This window comes from Vombatus ursinus, unplaced genomic scaffold, assembly GCF_900497805.2.
Source record: "Vombatus ursinus unplaced genomic scaffold, bare-nosed wombat genome assembly UNPS02014813.1, whole genome shotgun sequence".
Taxonomy (NCBI): Eukaryota; Metazoa; Chordata; class Mammalia; order Diprotodontia; family Vombatidae; genus Vombatus; species Vombatus ursinus.
Window position 1 is genome coordinate 15,071,208 of NW_020954591.1, and position 19,050 is coordinate 15,090,257.

General features: G+C 40.2%; 1 protein-coding gene across 1 annotated transcript in view; it reads left to right on the forward strand.

Moving 5' to 3' along the window:
* ATP8A2 (ATPase phospholipid transporting 8A2) overlaps positions 1-19,050 on the forward strand; it is a 741,784-nt gene that overhangs the window by 125,026 nt on the left and 597,708 nt on the right. The window contains exon 2 of the mRNA XM_027877570.1: positions 12,947-13,091. Within this exon, the coding sequence (XP_027733371.1) occupies positions 12,947-13,091 (145 nt within the window). The remainder of the gene's footprint in view (positions 1-12,946; positions 13,092-19,050) is intronic.

A 19,050-nucleotide genomic window follows, 5' to 3' on the forward strand; every position in this document is an offset into this window, starting at 1 on the left:
CTTAAGTTTGATGTAAAATGAAGGTTTTGAAGAAGATGACTTTTAAAAAGTTCTAAATTCCATCCTCTATTTATTAGATTTGGTATATTTCTTGGATAATAATGTGAAGGATGATTTGGAGAATAGAGACTTGGAGGCAGGGAGACAGACCATTTAGGTGGCTATTTCAGTAGTTCAACCATTGGATAATGAAGGCTTGAACTAGATGTATGGCAGTATTAGTTAGAGAGAAGGGAACAGATGAAAAGATGTTGTAGAGGTAGAAGTGTTAGGACTTTATGACCGATTGGCTGTTGGGTTTATCATGGAACCATAGTCAGGATCACACAAGATGTAGCAGCTTCCATGTTAAAGGAGTGGACGGCTTTGGAGTATGATATGCCAGAAGGCAAAGGAGCTAGGATTACAACCAAGAATCACTTACCCAGAAAAACTGAGTGTAATCCTTCTGCGGAGGAAAATGGTATTCAATGAAATAGAGGACTTCCAGGTATGTCTGATGAAAAGGCCAGAGATGACACTTGTTGTAACTCCTAAGAACTTTCTCATTATTGGGGCAGGTAGAAGGAGTATACATAGAGGGCATGGGTATGAGTTGAATATGATGGCATGATATCTTAAAAAATTAAATTAAGGGGTGAGGAAATAGGAATACACTGGGAGAAAGTGAAAGGGAGAGGTAGAATGGGGTAAATTATCACACATAAAAGAGGTGCAAAAGAGTTATTACAGTGGAGGAGAAGATGGGGGAAGTACAGGGGGAGCGCTTGAACAGAGAACAGCACACAAACTCCATTGGGTATAGAAATCTATCTTACCTTACAGGAAAGTAGGAGGAGAAGGGGATGGGGTGCTGATAGAAGGGAAGAACAATTGGGAGAGACAGTGGTCAGAAGCAAAACACTTTTGAGGAAGGACAGTTAGGTCTTAGAGTAGATAACTGGGATGATGGTACCTGAAACTAGAAAGTTAAGAGGAGGTACAATTTTATGAGGAAAAGAATTTCAGTTTTGTACATGTTGAGTTTGAGGGACATTCAGATGGAACTGCCAAGCAGACATTTGGAGGTACAAAAATAGAGTTCAGGAGAGAGAACATGGCTAACTGCATAGATTAGTTAATAGGCTAGTTACATAAGAGTCTTATATATAGAGAAGATAATTGAACAAACTGGAAGCTGGTGAGGTCACCAAAGGAGAGAGTATAGAGGTTGAAGAGGACCCAGGGCAGACTTGAAAAACACTTAAGCAACAGCAAAACAATGATGGACAGGTAAAGGAGAAGCGGAAAGAGCAGCCAGACACACTTGGAGTGTAAGTAGACAGAGCCAGGGAAGTGAGAAATGTTTTTGAAGCCCACTTAGAAGAGTATGCAGAAGGGAGTGAATGGTCAACTGAGTAAGTATAGTCCTTCGTATTTTGTTCCATTTAACTTACAAGAAATACATATTGACTACCTGACTGCTGACTCTGCAAGACATCCTGCTAGTCTCCAGTGATACAATATTTCTAAAGAAGTTTTTTTTTCTCTTTTTAAGTGAGCAATGTATTTACTTACACGTGTAGTTCATGTTCTTGACTTTTGTAAACTTTAGTCAGCTCTGGATTTATTTGTTTATTTTTCCTTAACAGTATTTTATTTTTCTCCAATTACATGCAAAGATAATTTTCAACATTCATTTTTGTAAAATTTTGAGTTCCAAATTTTTCTCCCTCCTTCCTTTCCATCCCCCTTTCCCAAGACAGCTAGCAATCTGATACAGGTTATACATGTACAATCACGTTAAACACATTTCCATGTTAGTCATGTTGTGAAAGAAGAATAGGAATAAAAGAGAAAAACCATGAGAAAGAAAAAAACAAAAAACAAAGTGAAAATAGCATGCTTCGATCTGCATTTGGACTCCATAGTGCTTTCTCTGGATCTGGATAGTATTTTCCATCATGAGTCTTTTGGAATTGTTGCAGATTGTATTGCTGAGAAGAGATAAGATTATCGTAGTTAATCATTGCACAGTGTTGCTTTTGCTGTGTACAATGTTCTCCTGGTTCTGCTCACTTCACTCAGCATCACATCATGTCTTTCCAGGTTTTTCTGATCTGGATTTATTTTTTAATAGCAAATAGGAAAAAAACCTTATTTCTTTCCTGAGTCAAATCAACAAGCGTTTATTAAATGACTGCTGTGTGTTGGGCACTGTGCTAAGCACTGGGGATACAAAGAAGGGGCTATAAAAGGTTCCTGTAAGAACTCAAGGAGCCTACAGACTAATGAGTTTCTTAAATGTCCTCCTTCCTTGTCTGGTGGCTCACTATTGTGTACCTTTTTTCTTTGAATTTTCACTCAATCTAGAGAGGCTTGAGGTTGAAGACATGCAATTATTCTTCCTTGTCTTCCTTCAATGTTTTGGTTTTATGTTGTTGCTTCTCTCATTCCTCTTCCTTCACTTTCACCCTCCACTTAGATTTTACTTGGTAATGTACTACAATTTATAGTCAACGCTGATTTTCTTTGGAGTATTAAATCATATATTGTCCTTTAGATTGTTAGATAACTGTTGCATGTGCATTATACATAGGTATTATCATTCTAAACTCCAAAAATATAGGACTACAATATCAAACTTTTATGTCCCTTGAAGTAACTACCTTAGTGCTGGGGCATAGTAGGTAGGTGTTCAGTAAATATCCATTTAAAGCAACCATTGCTTTTTGGTATTTAAAACTTTTTTTTTTTACATGGAAGCCTCATGACTCTACATCATGAGTATGTTCTTTTTTTTATTTGAGAAATGACGCCTTTATTTTTTTTTTGTTTTCAACATTTACTTCCACAAGATTTTGAGTTCCAAATTTTCACCCCATCTCGCCCCTCCCCTCACCCCAAGATGGCATGCATACTGAATACCCCTTTCCCTAGTCTGCTTACCCTGCTATCTCTCTCCCCTTCCCCTTCTATTTTCCTGTAGGGCAGGATAGATTTCTGTACCCCATTTCCTATATTTCTTATTTCCCAGTTGCATGTGAAAACATTTTTTTTAAACGTGTTTTTTAAACTTTGGGATCCAAATTTTCTCCCTTCCTCCCTCCCTACCCACCCTCATTGAAAAAGCAAACAACTCAATATAGGCTATACATGTGCAGTTATGCGAAACACTTCCACAGTAGACATGCTGTGAAAAACTAACTCTATTTCCCTTAATCCTATCTGCCCCCCCATTCATTCTATTCTTTCTTTTGAACCTGTCCCTCCTCAGAAGCATTTGCTTCTGATTACCCCCTTTCCCAATCTGCCCTCCTCTCTATCATCCCCCTACTCTCTTGTCCCCTTCCCCTCCTATTTTCCTGTAGGGTAAGACAGATTTCCATACCCAATTGAGTGTGTATGTTATACCCTCCTTAAGTCAAATCCTATGAGAATAAGATTCACTCATTTCCTCTCACCTTCCCCCCAGTTCCCCTCCACTGTAAGAGCCTTTTCTTTTCTGTTTTTTTGTGAGATAATTTACCCCATTCTATCTTTCCCTTTCTCCTTCTCCTAGTATAATCCTCTCTCACCCCTTAATTTTATTCTCCAGATATGATCCCTTCATCTTCAACTCACCCTGTGCCCTCTATCTATCTATCTATCCATATATCTATATATATAATACATATAATTTTTTCCCTCCAACTACCCTAATACTGACAAAGGTCTTATGAGTTACAAATATCATCTTTTCATGCAGGAATGTAAACAGTTCAACCTTAATAAGTCTCTTATATTTCTCTTTCCTGTTTACCTCTTCATGTTCCACTTGCGTCTTGTATTGGAAAGTCAAATTTTCTATTCAGCTCTGGTCTTTTCATCAAGAATGCTTGAAAGTCCTCTATTTCACTGAATGACCATTTTTTCCCCTGAAGAATTATACTCAGTTTTGCTGGGTAGGAGATTCTTGGTTGTAATCCTATCTCCTTTGCCCTCTGGAATATCATACTCCATGCCCTCCGGACCCTTAATGTAGGAGCTGCTAAATCTTGTGTTACCCAGATTGTGTTTCCACAATGCTTGAATTGTTTCTTTCTGGCTGCTTGTAATATTTTCTCCTTGACCTGGGAACTCTGGAATTTGACTGTAATATTCCTAGGAGTTTTCCTTTGGGGATCTCTTTCAGGAGGAGATCAGTGGATTCTTGCAATTTCTATTTTGCCCTCTGGTTCTAAGATATCAGGGCAGTTTTCCTTGATAATTTCTTGAAAAATGATGTCTAGGCTCTTTTTTTGATCATGGCTTTCAGATAGTCCAATAATTTTTAAATTCTCTCTCTTAGATCTATTTTCCAGGTCAGTTGTTTTTCCAATGAGATATTTCACATTGTTTTCTAATTTTTCATTCTTTTGGATTTGTTTTACAGTGTCTTGATTTCTCATAAAGTCACTAGCTTCCAATTGCTCTGTTCTAATTTTTAAGGAAGTATTTTCTTCAGTAATCTTTTGGACTTCCTTTTCCATTTGTCCAATTTTGCTCTTTAGGGCATTCTTTTCTTCATTGGCTTTTTGGACCTCTTTTGCCATTTGGGTTAGGTTATTTTTTAAGGTGTTATTTTCGTCAGTATTTTTTTGGGTCTCCTTTAGCAAGCTGTTGACTTGCTTTTCATGATTTTCTTGCATCACTCTCATTTCTCTTCCCAGTTTTTCCTCTACTTCTCTTACTTGCTTCTCAGAATCCCTTTTGAGCTCTTCCAAGGCCTGGGACTGATTCATATTTTTCTTGGAGGGTTTGGATGTAGGAGCTTTGACTTCGTTTTCTTCTCCTGGTTGTATGTTTTGATCTTCTTTGTCACCAAAGTAAGATAATATAGTCTGACTCTTTTTGCGCTGCTTGCTCATGATCCCAACCAATTACTTGAGTTTTAAACTCTTTGTTAAGGTAAGAGTCTGTTTCCAATGTGGAGAATGTACTGTCCCAAGCTTTGGGGGTTTGTACAGCTGTTTTCAGAGATACTTCTAGGGACCTGAAAAGTGTCAGTTCTTCCAAGGTGCTATGATAAGGGGGGAGGTATTTCCTCTCCACAGCCACAACAAGCTCCACCGCCCCCAGCACTCCTCCTCGCCCCAGGCCCGCCCCTCAGAACTGTGACCCAGATACAAGCACAGGCAAAGCAAGAGATTCCTGCCTCAGCCCTGGCAAAGAGATCCTTGTAATCCCCCTCTGATCAGCCACTCGATTCCCCCTCAGTCTGTGGGCCGCAAGCTCAGAAGCCAGCCGCTGCCCTTGGGGCAGCTGAAATCTAGCTTCTTCTCTCACCGCAGTAACAGACTTTTCCCACTGACCTTCTAAGTTGTCTTTGGTGTTCCTGGGTTGAGAAGTCTGGAAACCACCACAGCTGCCTGTGATTCAGTCCTCCGAGGCCTGCTCCAGGGTTGTTGCGGCCTGTGTGCCCACACCGAACTGTGGTCCTCTCCCAGCCTGGCGAGATATACCTTTCCGATCAGCCATCCAGGTTGTCTTGGGATGGAAATTTGTTTTGCTCTGTTTTTTTGTGGGTTCTGCTGCTTTAGAATTTGTTTAGAGCCATTTTTTGTAGATATTTGGAGGGATTTGGGGGAGAACTCTAGCAAGTCACTGCTTTCCCTCTGCCATCTTGGCTCTGAATATCTTGGTATTTAAAACTTGGCTACATGGCACCTCTTCTCCAGTGTAGCTCTGGAGCGTTGGTGCCCTGGTGGTGGTTATCAAGGAACGGGTTGATTTGCCTGCCCTATCTCATGCTTCCTATGGGAGTATGGGAAGAGGAAGAGAAGCAAGTTAAATGTTTATGTTCTGGGCATTTTCACTGGTTCTCCCTCATTTCTAGAACCATTTCCCTCCTCATCTCCACATCCTGGCTTCTTTGGCTTCCTTGAAATGTCAGCTAAAGTCTCACCTTCTGCAAGAAGCCTTTCCCAATCTTTTCTCAGATTGTAAATCCAATTTATCTTGTATGTATTTTGTTTGTACATAGTTGTTTGCATATCTCCCCCATTAGACTGGGAACTCCTTGGGATCAGGGATTATTCTCTCCTTTCTTTGTATCCTAGTATCACAGTGCCCATTGCACAGTAGGGACTTAAGTGCTAGTTGATTGACTAGAAAAGATTGGGGCTTGGACAGTAAGATTTTTCTAGCTAGGTAACGGAGAAGAAAAGGTTTTTAGGGATTGGAGTAAAGGATAAGCACAGAAGGTGGTATAACATGAGTGAAATTGTGTAAGTGTGAATGAGTATGTTGTGTGTGGGATGTTCTGTTTATCTGGGCTAGAAAAGAAGATATGAAATAAGGAAATAAGGGTGAGGTAGTAGGATTGAATTATGGAAGGTTTCAAAAGCCAGGCAGAAAAGTTTAGGTTTAAGGTCGTTTGAGTAGGGGAGTAACAAGATGCAAACTGTGTTTAAGAAAGATAGGTCTGGCAGTGGTATGCATGATTCTTGAAAGACTGAGCCTGGATAAGCAAGGCCAGCTAGGGGGCTAGGAGCATAATCAAAACATGAGATAATGTGCATTAGGTGGTGTGACAGGAGGAATGAATAAAAAAGATTTTAAAGGAAAAATTCCTGATGTCAAGTCAAACAACAAGCATTTATCAAGTGTCTTCTATAAGTTGGACATTATGTTAGGAGCTGGAGATACACAGACAAAAATGACAGTTTCTACCCTCTAGTTTACATTCTACAGGGTAGACTTGTCCCTGTTTGGGAATTCCTCAGCCCAGAGATCCTAAAAACCTCCTGGAGAATAATTCTTCCTCCCTAGGTCCTTTGATTGGAGGGCAATAAGTTAAGAGGCAAGGCTAAAAGTTTGATTAGCATCAGCTGAGGGGCAGTTGTCCAGTAGCTAGAAACTCCTAGGAACACACACACATATTTATACACAGCTTTAGGGCAAAAGGTGAGGTTGTTCATTGAATTGTGTGTCAGGTGATTTGGGGGAGGGGAGAGAATGTCTTAACTTTGGAATTATCTTGGTGTCACTCTAGATCAGGTGATTGGAGTGGAGGCTTCCCTTTAAGATAGGTTTAGCACAGCCCTGCAGGCTCCATTTCTTTGATCTCTAAGGTTACTTTCCTTGTTGGAGTTAGGAGAGAAGATAGTTCCCCTAAACTCACATAGGGTTTTTTCATTTCCTCTACATCTCCATATATGTAGAATGCCTTCTGCATTAGGGTTTACATGTCTAGTGCACATTTCTGCTAGCTAGTTGGGTCCCCAGAGAGGTGATACTACATCAGAGATTCTAAGGGTAACTTAGGTGGCATCCTGTTGAACCCTAGTTCTCAAGCCCAAACTGGTGTGCTTCCCTTTTTAACAATTAGTCAGTAGGTTCAGTTTGGTGGCACATAACTGTAATCCCTGCCACTAAGTCAGTTGAAACTGGTGGATCACTTGAGTTCAGAAGTTCTGAACTACAGTAGGGCTAAGGTCCACCCTAAGTCCACCCTAAGTCCAACACCAATATGGTGAGCCTTTGGAGAGAGGTAGAGGGGGTTACCATCCTGCCTAAAAGAAGGGTGAACTGTCCTAGTTTGGAAATGGAGCTGGTGATCTACATAGATCAGGAGTCGGATCACTACTCTACCTCATCACTCCCGTCTGCCTCTCTGGTTAGAGGGTAGGCTAAACCCCCTCATTTCTCACCTGACTGTACTATATTAGGACTTCTGACTTCTCCACCATGGCCCAGAGTCGGGTACCTTCTCTTCCTTACACCCCCCCACCCCTCCACCCCTGCTTTTTAGTTTCCTTTTGTGTGTTGTTTTCCTTCATTAGTTTGTAAATTCTTCCAGACCAGGGACTATCTTTGTTTATTCAGATTTGGATGCCCAGTACTTAACACAGTGCCTGTCACATAGTAGATACCCAGTAAGGGCAGCTAGATGCCACAGTAGATAAAGCACCAGACCTGGAGTCAGGAAGACCTGAGTTCAAATCTGGCCTCAGACACTTAGTAAGCACCTGTGTGACCCTGGGCAAATCATTTAACTCTGTTTGCCTCAGTTTTCTCATCTGTAAAATGAGACATGACTGAACAACAGAAACAAAAAATAAATTTTTATTGATTGATTGATCTGTCAATAGCCTCTATGCTTCCAGTCTGGGTGAGATAGGGAGACCCAGTCTCTAAATAAATAAAAACAAACAAACAAAAGCCAATAGACTTAGAGCTCTGACAAAGGTATTTACTCAAATTACTCAACCCCAGTAATTACAAATAATTTTCCTTAACCCCAGGGATACACTTTCCTACAAATACACCCAGAATACAGACGAGGGAAGAACGGGCAAGAACTTGGAATACACTTGTTATGCACAAGTGTAAGAGACACACTCAGAATCACAATACCTTGAAGTTCTTTCTCCAGATGATTCTTATGAAATTTAGTTATGAGTCACTACCTGCTGTCTTGGTAGCTTAGCTGGGTTCCATCCTAGAATTAGGTGTCTTATCTGGATGGGCTTATCTGCTAAGGTAGGCCAGGTAGGTCACTTGGTGGCTAAACTGACTTCTCACTGGGCTCCTGATTGCAACACTGGTTGCTTCTAGGGAGCTGCTGGTGGACAGTTGGGGCCATGCAGGTGTCTCTTTAGGGTGGCTTGCTCTGCTGATCTCCTACAATCACCTTACTTCTGAAACTATTTATCTCCTCCAGGCTGGAGAAGGGAGAGGGGTTTGCTCTTTCTTTCTACAAATTCTTGTTCACTTAGAAGCCTTTTCCTTCAGTAAATCACTACATGTTTCCTTAGAGCTTTCAGGTGGGTTTTGTTTTTCTGTTTTTACTTCCCAGACTCCTCTGAGAATCTTATGTAGGTAGAAAAGTGGCTTGGAGCTTGAATGCAGTCTTTGCCTAAATAGGTGCCTTCTTTGTCTTACTGGCCTCTTCATGTATAATTATAATATTTAAACCCTCTATACTTTTTAGGTCTATTTTGGGAAAGATTTTTCTTTACTGTTCATTGTCTTGTCTTTTGCCCCTGCAGACCTCTAACTCTCGTCAAAAGTCTCACCAGGGCATCTTACTACAATGTAACTTTTTCCCCCCTTAGATGAAGGACATACTGTTATCTCCTCTATGTATCCTTTGTATGTAGTTGTTTGCTTGTTGTTTGTATGGAGTTGTTGGTGTGTTGTTTTCCCTCTTAGACTGTGAGCTCTTTGAAAGCATGGACTGATTTTTGCCTTTCTTTGTATCTTCTGCTCTTAGTACAGTGCCTAGCACATTGCAGTACACTTAATAAACGCCAACTGACTGAAGAACAGCAAGGAAGCAGCAAATTTGACTGGACCATAAGAGGATATAAAGGGAAGAAAAATATAATAAGTATGGGAAGGTAGATTAGAGATAGTTTGGAGCTAAATTGTGAATATCTTTAAAGGGCATATCTGGTGCCTGCTTTGATTTAGAAGGTGAAAGAGTAAAATGACTGCGGAGTTGATTCAACAGTTTCACACTTGTAATTGGGAGAATGGTAATGTTGACCAAATGCAGAGTAGAAAATTGGAAAGTAGAGATGGTTTGGAGGCAGGCATAGGCAGAAGAAGTATGTTTGGTTTGAGGTATTGCTTTTGAGCCATTTCCCTAGCCATCACTGATGGCAAGACTTCCAAGTGTCCTTTCCTTTTTTCATACTACCTTCTATCCAACAAGCTTCTGGGATCCTATTGGCAGGAGGAAAAAGGAATGGAAAAGAAAGCATGGATACACATTTACTTTGGTTTTATGAAAGAGATGATAGCTAATTTTACCTTTCTCTTCTGTGTGCGTGTGTATACATACATTCTCACTGTAAATGCAGATTGATGTAAAACCAACTAATACATGCAGACAAAGCAAAAGCATTGTCCAGGGATACAAATGTAGAGATTTCTCACTTGTTCTAGTAAAGCCTATGAAAATTATGCCTTAACAGCCACATTGTGCTAGCATTATGAGTGAGAAAGGGGTTTTATACTTGTTACACCGTTTTTAACCAAAGATAAGATAAAAAATATAAGCAAGTTGTCTTTTCAAAAACAACTCTAATTTCTTGAATAAGTAGGGTTGATGGGGGCTGGATGGAGGAGTGGCTCTGAGGTAATAAGTCAATTTATGTTTTGAAGGAGAAAAGATAATTCTGACTTAGCTTGTTCTGTTCCTAACTCAGGGCTCCTAGTAAAGGCTGTGATCTGTAATATTCATAGGTGGGATGCTTCCAGAATTTCTTTCCCAGTGATAAGGGAACCTGAGTGACCTGAGGGACTATCATAGATTTTAGAGCTAGAAGGATCTTGAATCATCCAGTCTACCCATCTCCTTTTATAAACATGATGAAGAAACTGGGAAACTGGCTCAGTTTCTTCATGTCTTCAGAAGGCACAATACTGTGTTCAAGCTCTCACAGGGATTAAATGACAGAGTTGATATTCAAAACTGGAGAAGGAAGCATCAGAAGGTACTACTATTGAACATCTTCAGGGGCTTGTAGCTTGTAGCTCTTGTGACCGACACATAGTAGGTCATCAGGATTAGTTTATTGGTAATAGAGCATGTTGTTTGAAGATTAAAGTGCTGATAGTTTCCTTATGCAAATCTTTGCTTTTCTGAGAATTGGAAGGGGGTTTCTCAAATAGACTTGAATGAGTGAAAATATTGCTGAAAGGCCATGATTTGCATTGGCTTCACTTTATTACATGTCTTTGATGTAGATATTTTAAGAATGGTTTCCTAGTAAAGTGCTATGCACCTATTGGATTTTCAGTAAAGGTTAACCAACTAGTTGAATTTTCAGATTTTTTTTCTTACTCTAAAGGTAATAGTGTTGGGGAATTCCTCAAACAAAAGGTCGTAGGATCCTCCTGGAGATTAATTACCCCCACCATGGACCCAATTTTGACTGAAGGTCAATAAATTAAGAGATAAGGCTAGAAGATAAAAAGTTTAATATCAAATGATAGGCATTTTTCAGGTGGATAGCAATGATCAGAACAAAGGGAAATACACATATTCAGGGTTTTATACAACCTTTGGGTGACAGTACCAGAGGTAAAAGGAGCCTATCAGATAAGGCCTTTTAGCCACGTAATTTATTTGGGAAGTTGAATAAGGAATAGGATGCTGGGTGATTTAGGGAAGAATGTGTTTGTTAACCTTGGGGTTAGAACTATTAACCTTGGGGTCTCAAGAGTAACAACGGTCAGGTTGTTCCAGTGGATAGTGCATTTCTTTAAGGTTTGTCTAAACAGAATCTTGTGGAGGTGGCAGTAAACTCTAAGATAGTGGAAGCTTCCTTCGAGATAGAAATTTTTGTTCTTGCCAGTCTAAGAGTCTCTGTAACCCTGTAAGCTGTTTCTTTGATTTCTAAGGTTACTTATTCTGGGGAGAAGATGTTTGCCCCAAACTAACAGTCTACCTTCTCTACAATAGTTCCTGATAACTTCTCAAAACTTAATGTTTCTTACATATCCAGGATACACTTCAAGTGTGGTTATAGGAAGAGATACATCTTCCCAACTTGTCAGTTTCTTAAACGAGGTGAGACAGGTTAAGATCAGAAGAATTTGCCTTTTATTACCCCCAAAATGGTAAATAGACATGACTGGATGCCATCAGGTGTAAATTATTATTTTTTAAATACCTAAGGAAACTAAAATGAGAGTCTTCCTGCAAGACATTGTAGTCATCTTCCTTTGGCATCCTGAGTAGGCAATTCTTAAGGAAATTGATGAGAGATACTTCTATGTGGGGACTGCTGGGGACTGGGGCAGGGGAACAGTTAAAGTAAACAGAACACTTCTTTGTGACACTTGCTCAGAATCTTTACGTTTCTCAGAATAGGGATTAATAAGACCTGCTATTGACCTGCTTTCTTACCTAACACATGGGGTGAGTTTACCCTCACACAAATGTTAATTCTGAAACAGGTTATATAGGGATGGAAAAAGAATCATTAAGGGTTTGTGTTGTACCCAAAGAAACCCTAATTAACACAACGAAATGTCCTGAACCTGGGTATGGGCTGTATTGTTTCATGTTGCCAGGCAAACTCACGAAGAGACTGTCCTTAGGACCACGGAATGGGGAATCCTCCCCAGTGCGGGGGATGTGCAAACCGTAACACATTTGTCGGAGATCCTCTTTGCTGTAGAGCTGCTTCCGTTATCCAGTAGGGCTTATTCGTAAGGCTGCCGAAGATGGATTTGTGCCATCCATCGCTTGCAAGCAAAATCCTTTTGCATCTCTCCATCAAAATCAAACACCACTACTCCGCCCCTCCCCAGTGTCCGCCCCTCGGATAGAGGCGGCTGCATCCCCCATTCTCTCAATCCCGACGGGTGAGAATTTGCCTTTTTCCTCCTTATTACCCAAGAGGGTTCCGTGTTGCAGTTGTGACTTGGGGCTGCCAAAGAACAATAGCCTCAGTGCTCAGCTGCCCTCCCTTCCCTCAGCCCAGCCCAGGCCTGGCCTTGGCGCTTTCCCTGCACCAGACAGAAGCTGCCCAAAGCTCCTGCGGGCCGCAGGGCCTGCTGCTCTGCCCTCTGCTCCTCCTCGGCGCGCTGTGCTCCAATGCTCAAGTGCAGTGCTGTCAGGGCTCGGGGAGGTGGGGACTGGTGGAGCGAGCGCCTGTGCCAGCCCCAGCTCGGGCAGGCAGACTTAGGGGCGGGAGGAGGGGACGGCCACCGCTGCCACCTCTGCTGCCCTGCTGCTCTGCTGTCAGGCTGGAGTCTAAGCCTGGGGAGGAGGAGGAGAGAGGGAGGGAGGGGGAGGAGCTGGGAGCAGCAGCAGCAGCAGCAGTCTCCAGGGAGGGGATAGGTACATGGGCGGGACCTGGGCATCGTGCTGAGAGCATCCTTCCCCCAGCTCTGTCCCCAGCAGCTGCCAGTGTTTGCTCGCCTCTTGCCTGGTTCCTGACTTCTTTTGTGTTCTCTTTCCTGCCCTGTCTGTTGCTTGCTGCAGGACCCGTTTATACCACCTCGAGCTACAAGAAAGCAGATGATGAGATGTCCGGGACTACGTCCACTGCTGACCTGGAGGAAGCACCCACTCGCACCATTTACTTCAACCAGCCCCAGCAGACCAAGTTCCACGACAACCAAGTCAGGTAAGAAAATCGGGCAATTGGGAGGAGAAGCAAGGAGAAACCCTTGCTGCATGCACAGTTAGGATGCTAGTGCTGTTGCTTTCCAGCGACTCCCTCAAAGAACAGCAAACAACCCTATAAAAAGCAGTTGTATTCTATGGACCCCTCTGGTTTGGAGTACTTGCCCTCTTGACACTCTCATCCCTTTCCTCTTTTGCTCAGGTGATCCTTTGCCTCAAGCCCTCATAGTTCCTGGAACCCTGAGCAAAGGCTCCCCCCACCCCCACTTCTAAGAGAAGGATCCTTTCTCATCCAAGGCCCTCACCCAGGGGATCCCCTTGAACCTATTGGTGAGCAGTACTGTGTAGCCAATTGCTAGTTGATATTTCTTGTTTACAGACTGCACAGGCATCCCTTTTTAAAAAAAAGAAATGACACACTTCAGAAAGCAAGCATTGTACCTGGCAATTAAGTAGTCAAACAGCCTGTCATAAGAAACACCTGGTTTTCACTTGTTTGAGCTTAGAGTAACGAGAACTAAGTTTGCCCAGCTTCTCTGACATTAGTATTTAAACATAGAATTGTAGAATGTTAGCAGTAGGAGGTGCCCTAGAGGTAATATCTAGTCCATTCCTTTTACAGATAAGGAAACTGAGACTAGAGGAGGTGAAGTGATTTGTCTCAGGTCATACTACAAGTTAGTAGGAACCTAGTACTAAAATCTTGGTCCCTTTGACTTCTAGTAAAACATTCTTCCTTGAAGGGTCTGTTTAAAATATTTTACAATTTTTTTCTTAAGAGAAGAAAAATATTTTGATAGTTTTATTAAAGAAAGATTATTTCAGCAACCATCATAAGTGACTTAATTAGAATGAGCAGTGGTATTAACATATGGAATGACTTCTTTCTTGATAAAGAAGAGCATTATGGGTGTCATGGATTTTCTCTTTGAACCTCTGATCAGTTAAATGGAATGATTAGTGTTGCCTTTAGTGAAAGGATAGTTTAATATTACTGTTAGAAAAATATTACTGCTTTTCTTACCATCATTTTTCAGACTTGCTTTCTGACCATTGATGGACTGAGATGTTGGTTTCTCTACGGTGGGGAGATTTACTCCATTCATTCAGTAGTTTTCCAAACTGTTCATATTCTCAGCTTCCATTTTAGAAGAAAGGCTTTCTTTCTGGGCTAGCCTGGGCCTGGCCTGTGCTGATATGCCTGTGTACCTGTATTAATTCATACCTTTTGCTGTAACTTGTCTATATAAAGTTAAATCATAAAAGTATTTTACATTAAGACAGGAATTGAACGGTTAGGATATTTCTCTTTCTTTCAAGAGTTCAGTGTGCTGACAGGTCTTCTTTCTATTTGACTTCCAGAGTTTAGATCTTATTTGTGTTCTTATTTATTTTTGTCTTCAAATACTACAGAGGAAAATGTGATGGGAGAAGGGCATCTTTCATCATCCTGACTCTGGAAAAAGTGTAATTCCTGCAGTAGATATTAGGACAAATTTGATTATTTTCTTGAGTCTCATTGCAGTTTAATAGTAGAATTTTAAGAGACTAGTGTGTTGCATGCTTTCAGATATGGTGTGGTGTGCATGTAAACTACAGAGTGCTAGCAGCGAGAAAAAAATTACAGTAGTCCTTCCTTCTCCCCTCCTCCTCTTATGCCTCAGGATAAAAACCCTGTATAAGTGATCTAAGTTAGAATCAAATTAGCTGAACCTTGTACTTATTAATTATTAAAATATTGTCTGTATATATTCAAGTTTCATAGCATGTACTGTCAGCATAAAATTGACTCAAAATTGAATAGGTAGGATCTTGAGCATTTAAATGTAACTTACTTTATGGTCTGGGAGGCCAAGCATTTTTGACATAACAACATGTCTGTCGGTAGGAACGATAACCAGACTAATCATGTAACATTAGCCCTAAGAGGCTTATCATAATAGCATATCATTTCATCAAGAATTACTTGCAAAACTTGCTTGGACTCTTAATGGTTATCAGAGAGAGGTAAATTATGGCATCTTTTACTATCATAGTGACTTTGAAGCTTGCCTTTTTTTTATTTAAAGATTTCAGTCAGTTATTAGTAATTGTCAAGGCCCTTCTTTTTGGCCAGAAAGGTTTGTTAGAGTCTAAAACAGAAAAAAATATGTATTTTTATAATCAAATTGAACATCAAGATTTTATTACTTTGTTTTCATCTTCTGAGGCATTATTATGAAAATCACATCACTCTGAGGAAGGACGGTTTACCATAGAGAGAGAATCCCAAAATCCCAGATTCTAGATCACTGGTGTTTTCCCCCTAAGTATGATGAAAAATATTATACTATTTTTTTTCTAGAGAGCAGTACCAAATAAGTTATTTGAGGTGGGTCATAGTTATATAAAGAGACCTGCAATTTGGTTGGACCTTGCTTAAGCATGATTCTTGGTTTCTTACCCCTAACTCTTTACTGGCTTGGCACGTTATTGCCAGGAGGCTACTCTCTTGCTCCCACCAACCATGGGTAGCCTGGGACTTGATTCAGAAAAGGATCAGAGCTGGATATGTCTGCTCAGGTGACTGTGAAGTTGGAACATAAAGTATAAGATGGAGGAGAAGAGGCTAAGTTTTCAGAAAGCAGGGGAAAGGGAATGGAGGTTGATTCTGAGCTTATTCTAGGAATAAGGAATAATATCCTAGCCTTAGGAATCCTGGGAAGCAGGAAGGGGAGAAGGTTGCCCTAAATCCCTTTGTGAACTAGACTTACTATGCATGCGGTCTCTGTTTGATAGCTCTGAAATGTAGAGCCTTAAGCAATTGTTTTTCCAATAGCCTCTTGTCATTTTAAGATGGGTAGCCAAGTCCCCTAGGGGCAGCTAGGTGGTACAGTGGATGGAGGGCAGGGCCTGAGTTCAGATTTGGCCTTAGACACTTACTCTAGCTATGTGACCCTGGGCAGGTCACTTAACCCTGTTTGCCTCAGTTTCCTCACCTGTAAAATGAGTTGGAGAAGCAAATGGCAAACAACTCTAGTATCTTTGCCAAGAAGACCCCAAATAGGGTAATGAAGAGTTGAAACGACCGAAACAATTGAACAACAACAAAAGCTAAGTTCCCAAATATTCAAGCTTGAAATAATGTTGGTGTTTCATCTCAAATATGTAATTTCTTGTAGTTGGTCATTCACTTAAAATAATCCATTTTGATTTAAGATCATTCATGCTGGTGAGCTACAAATACGCCTTTTCGTCCTAGGCATTAATGTTCTTCAGAGTAAGCATGGTATCATAGATAGAGAGCTGGCCTGAAAGTCAGGAAGACCTGAGTTCATCCTTCTGATCCAAACTGACAATGTGACTATGTTAACCTTTCAGAATTTCAAGAAGCTCTGAAAAACTATGTGATAGATGATGTCCATAGAAGTTCCATTCATTAGGGAAATGATGATCAGAGAATCTCATTGACATACATCACCTGTAAATGGTAGTTGGAAGTAGTTGAAAAAAATGATGTGACATAGCTCAGCATAGGATGATGTGCCTCATTTTATGTGACAAATGCCTTTTTACAAATTTGAGTGAAAGTCAGATTTTGATAGTTTGAATTGTGCTTTAAACCCCCTGTGAGAACTTGCTGTTTAAAATAAGAAGCCAGTGAACCTTTTTTGTTGTGAATAACCGTCTCTTAATTTGATTTATAAAGCTAGTTTAATCCAAATTTACTAAGAGAAGAATATACCTGTGTTCAGAATCAAGTTAAAAAAACCCCACAACTCATACATTGAGAAATCAGTATTTATATGATTGGCAACTGGGCCTGGTGCCTAGATGTGGCCCTTTTGTGTGGTTGTAAATACCTAATTCTTGAATTGGGGTTTCAAAACTAAAACAAGTTGTTTTCACAGCTCTTTTGAGATTGAATTCTTAAAAGCGAGATGGGAATGTATCTATGTGCCCAGGTATTTAATGCATCATCCATTTCAAGTGGGAGTTTTTTTTCTGGCAAAAATAACTCAAGAGTTCAAGCAGCCAGTTACTAGAGCAGCAGCCAAATAGCAATGATAGGATCTTAATTCCGAAGGATACAAGAGCTTACTTCCTCAGGTAGTCTTGTATGTAACTGAAGTAAAATTGTGATTGTCAGTAAAAAGTTGCCTTGAATTCATTGACTTTAAATTATAGTCATCTTCCTTTGTAAAGTAATACCTATTTACTAGCCCTGTATTAATGCTATACAGGGTCATAGTTTTATTTTAGTGTCTGTACAAGTTGTTCACGTGCTAAGAGCCTAGTTCTTGAGAACCTCTTTTCTGATATCACTAAGATAAGATTTTTGCAGGGGACAAATCTCATCTTGAATGGGAATTATGTCAACTTATTTTCTGCTTGAAGGACCTGTGGCTTCATCTATCTGGCTAGTCCTTCCAACCACACAGATCACATCTCCTCCATGCCTTAAAGGATGATTCTGATTTTCCATGCACTCTCACCCCTAAATTATCACTTGATAGTTAACCTCCTATCTATGAGCCTCCAGATTTAGCTTAGTTGGGTGTCAGATGACAAATATACACATAGTTAATTTTCAGGATCTTTACTCACATCCTTCTAACTTGGTAACACTGTCATTGGCACTGCTTGTGAAATCCATGGCCACTTCTGTTTACCCGGAAGCACTGGAGTAGAGAGGCCTTGTAGAAGAAAGATTTTAGCAGAAAGGGGTTATTGGAGTATACAATTTAATGCTTTGATTTGCAAATCAAGCAGTATTTGGTGATCATCACCACTTACAGAAGGTAGCTACTGTGTAAGCAGCCCCAACGTGTTGGGAGCAGAGGAGAGGTGGAATTGGAAGAAGGACCATAACCTCACTGTGATAAGACAGATATTGTACCATCCTCTACATTTCAAGTAAAAGCTTTAGACACCAGAAAGTATCATTTTGGATAAAGCGTGGAAGTCCTACATGTCCCTGAGTGTGAAACAGATATTCCCATGATACAAAGTAAGAGAAAATATAGACTTTAAGCACTTCAAGTGTAAAAACTACCCCTTTTAAAAGTCTTTATATCCCTAGTGGCTATTATTGTGCATATAGGTGCTTAACAAAGGTTTGTAGAATTGGTATGTTTTTTTTATTTAAATTGAAAACATTTATATATCATTTTTCAAAATATTATTTATAATAATCTCTAGCTGTCTTATGAAACAGCCCACACATTTTCACCCTCTCTTAGACAGTTTGGCTTCTGAGGCAGTCATGTTCATTATGTCTGCAGCTTGAGCACTGAGCACTCAATGAAAATGAATGCAGTAAGATCACTGTCATACTCATTTTTATATAAATACCAACAAATATCAGAGAACAAATACAAACCCTGCATGGAAATCCTGTAAATAACATTTTTAACCAGTGCAAAGAGAATGCTGGGCTATGAGAACACCTGGTGATTTACCAGGTTCCTCGGATAACCGACCTCCAAGATGATGCGCTATTGCATGGATTTTCTAGTCCAGTCATCTACTCTGCACTTGTGCTTATTGAGTTTTATTCTTCAAAGCTAAAAAGTAAGTCAGCTAATGTTTTACGTCACGCATTAGCCAATTTTGTCTTCCTACTGCTTGCAAAGAAAGGATAAATTTCTAAGAAATTAGAGGGCTGTTTAAATGACTTATTTGCTTGTCTTTAATTGCCCTCAGAAACTGCAGTAAATACATGTTGAAGCTATCCAAGTGCAAGTAAGACAAGTCCTACTCATAGTTGTGAGAAGTAGGTTTAAAATTTTTTTTTTAAATTAACGAGCATTTATAGTCTCTCCTTCCCATTAAACCCTATCCCTTCTGCCTCCTCAAACCTTAACAAAAAAAAACAAAAACAAAAACAAAGCCATTGTAAAAATATGTGTGGTCAAGCAAAATAAATTCCTACATTGGCCATATCCAAAAATAGGTCTCATTCTACATCTTGAGTATAT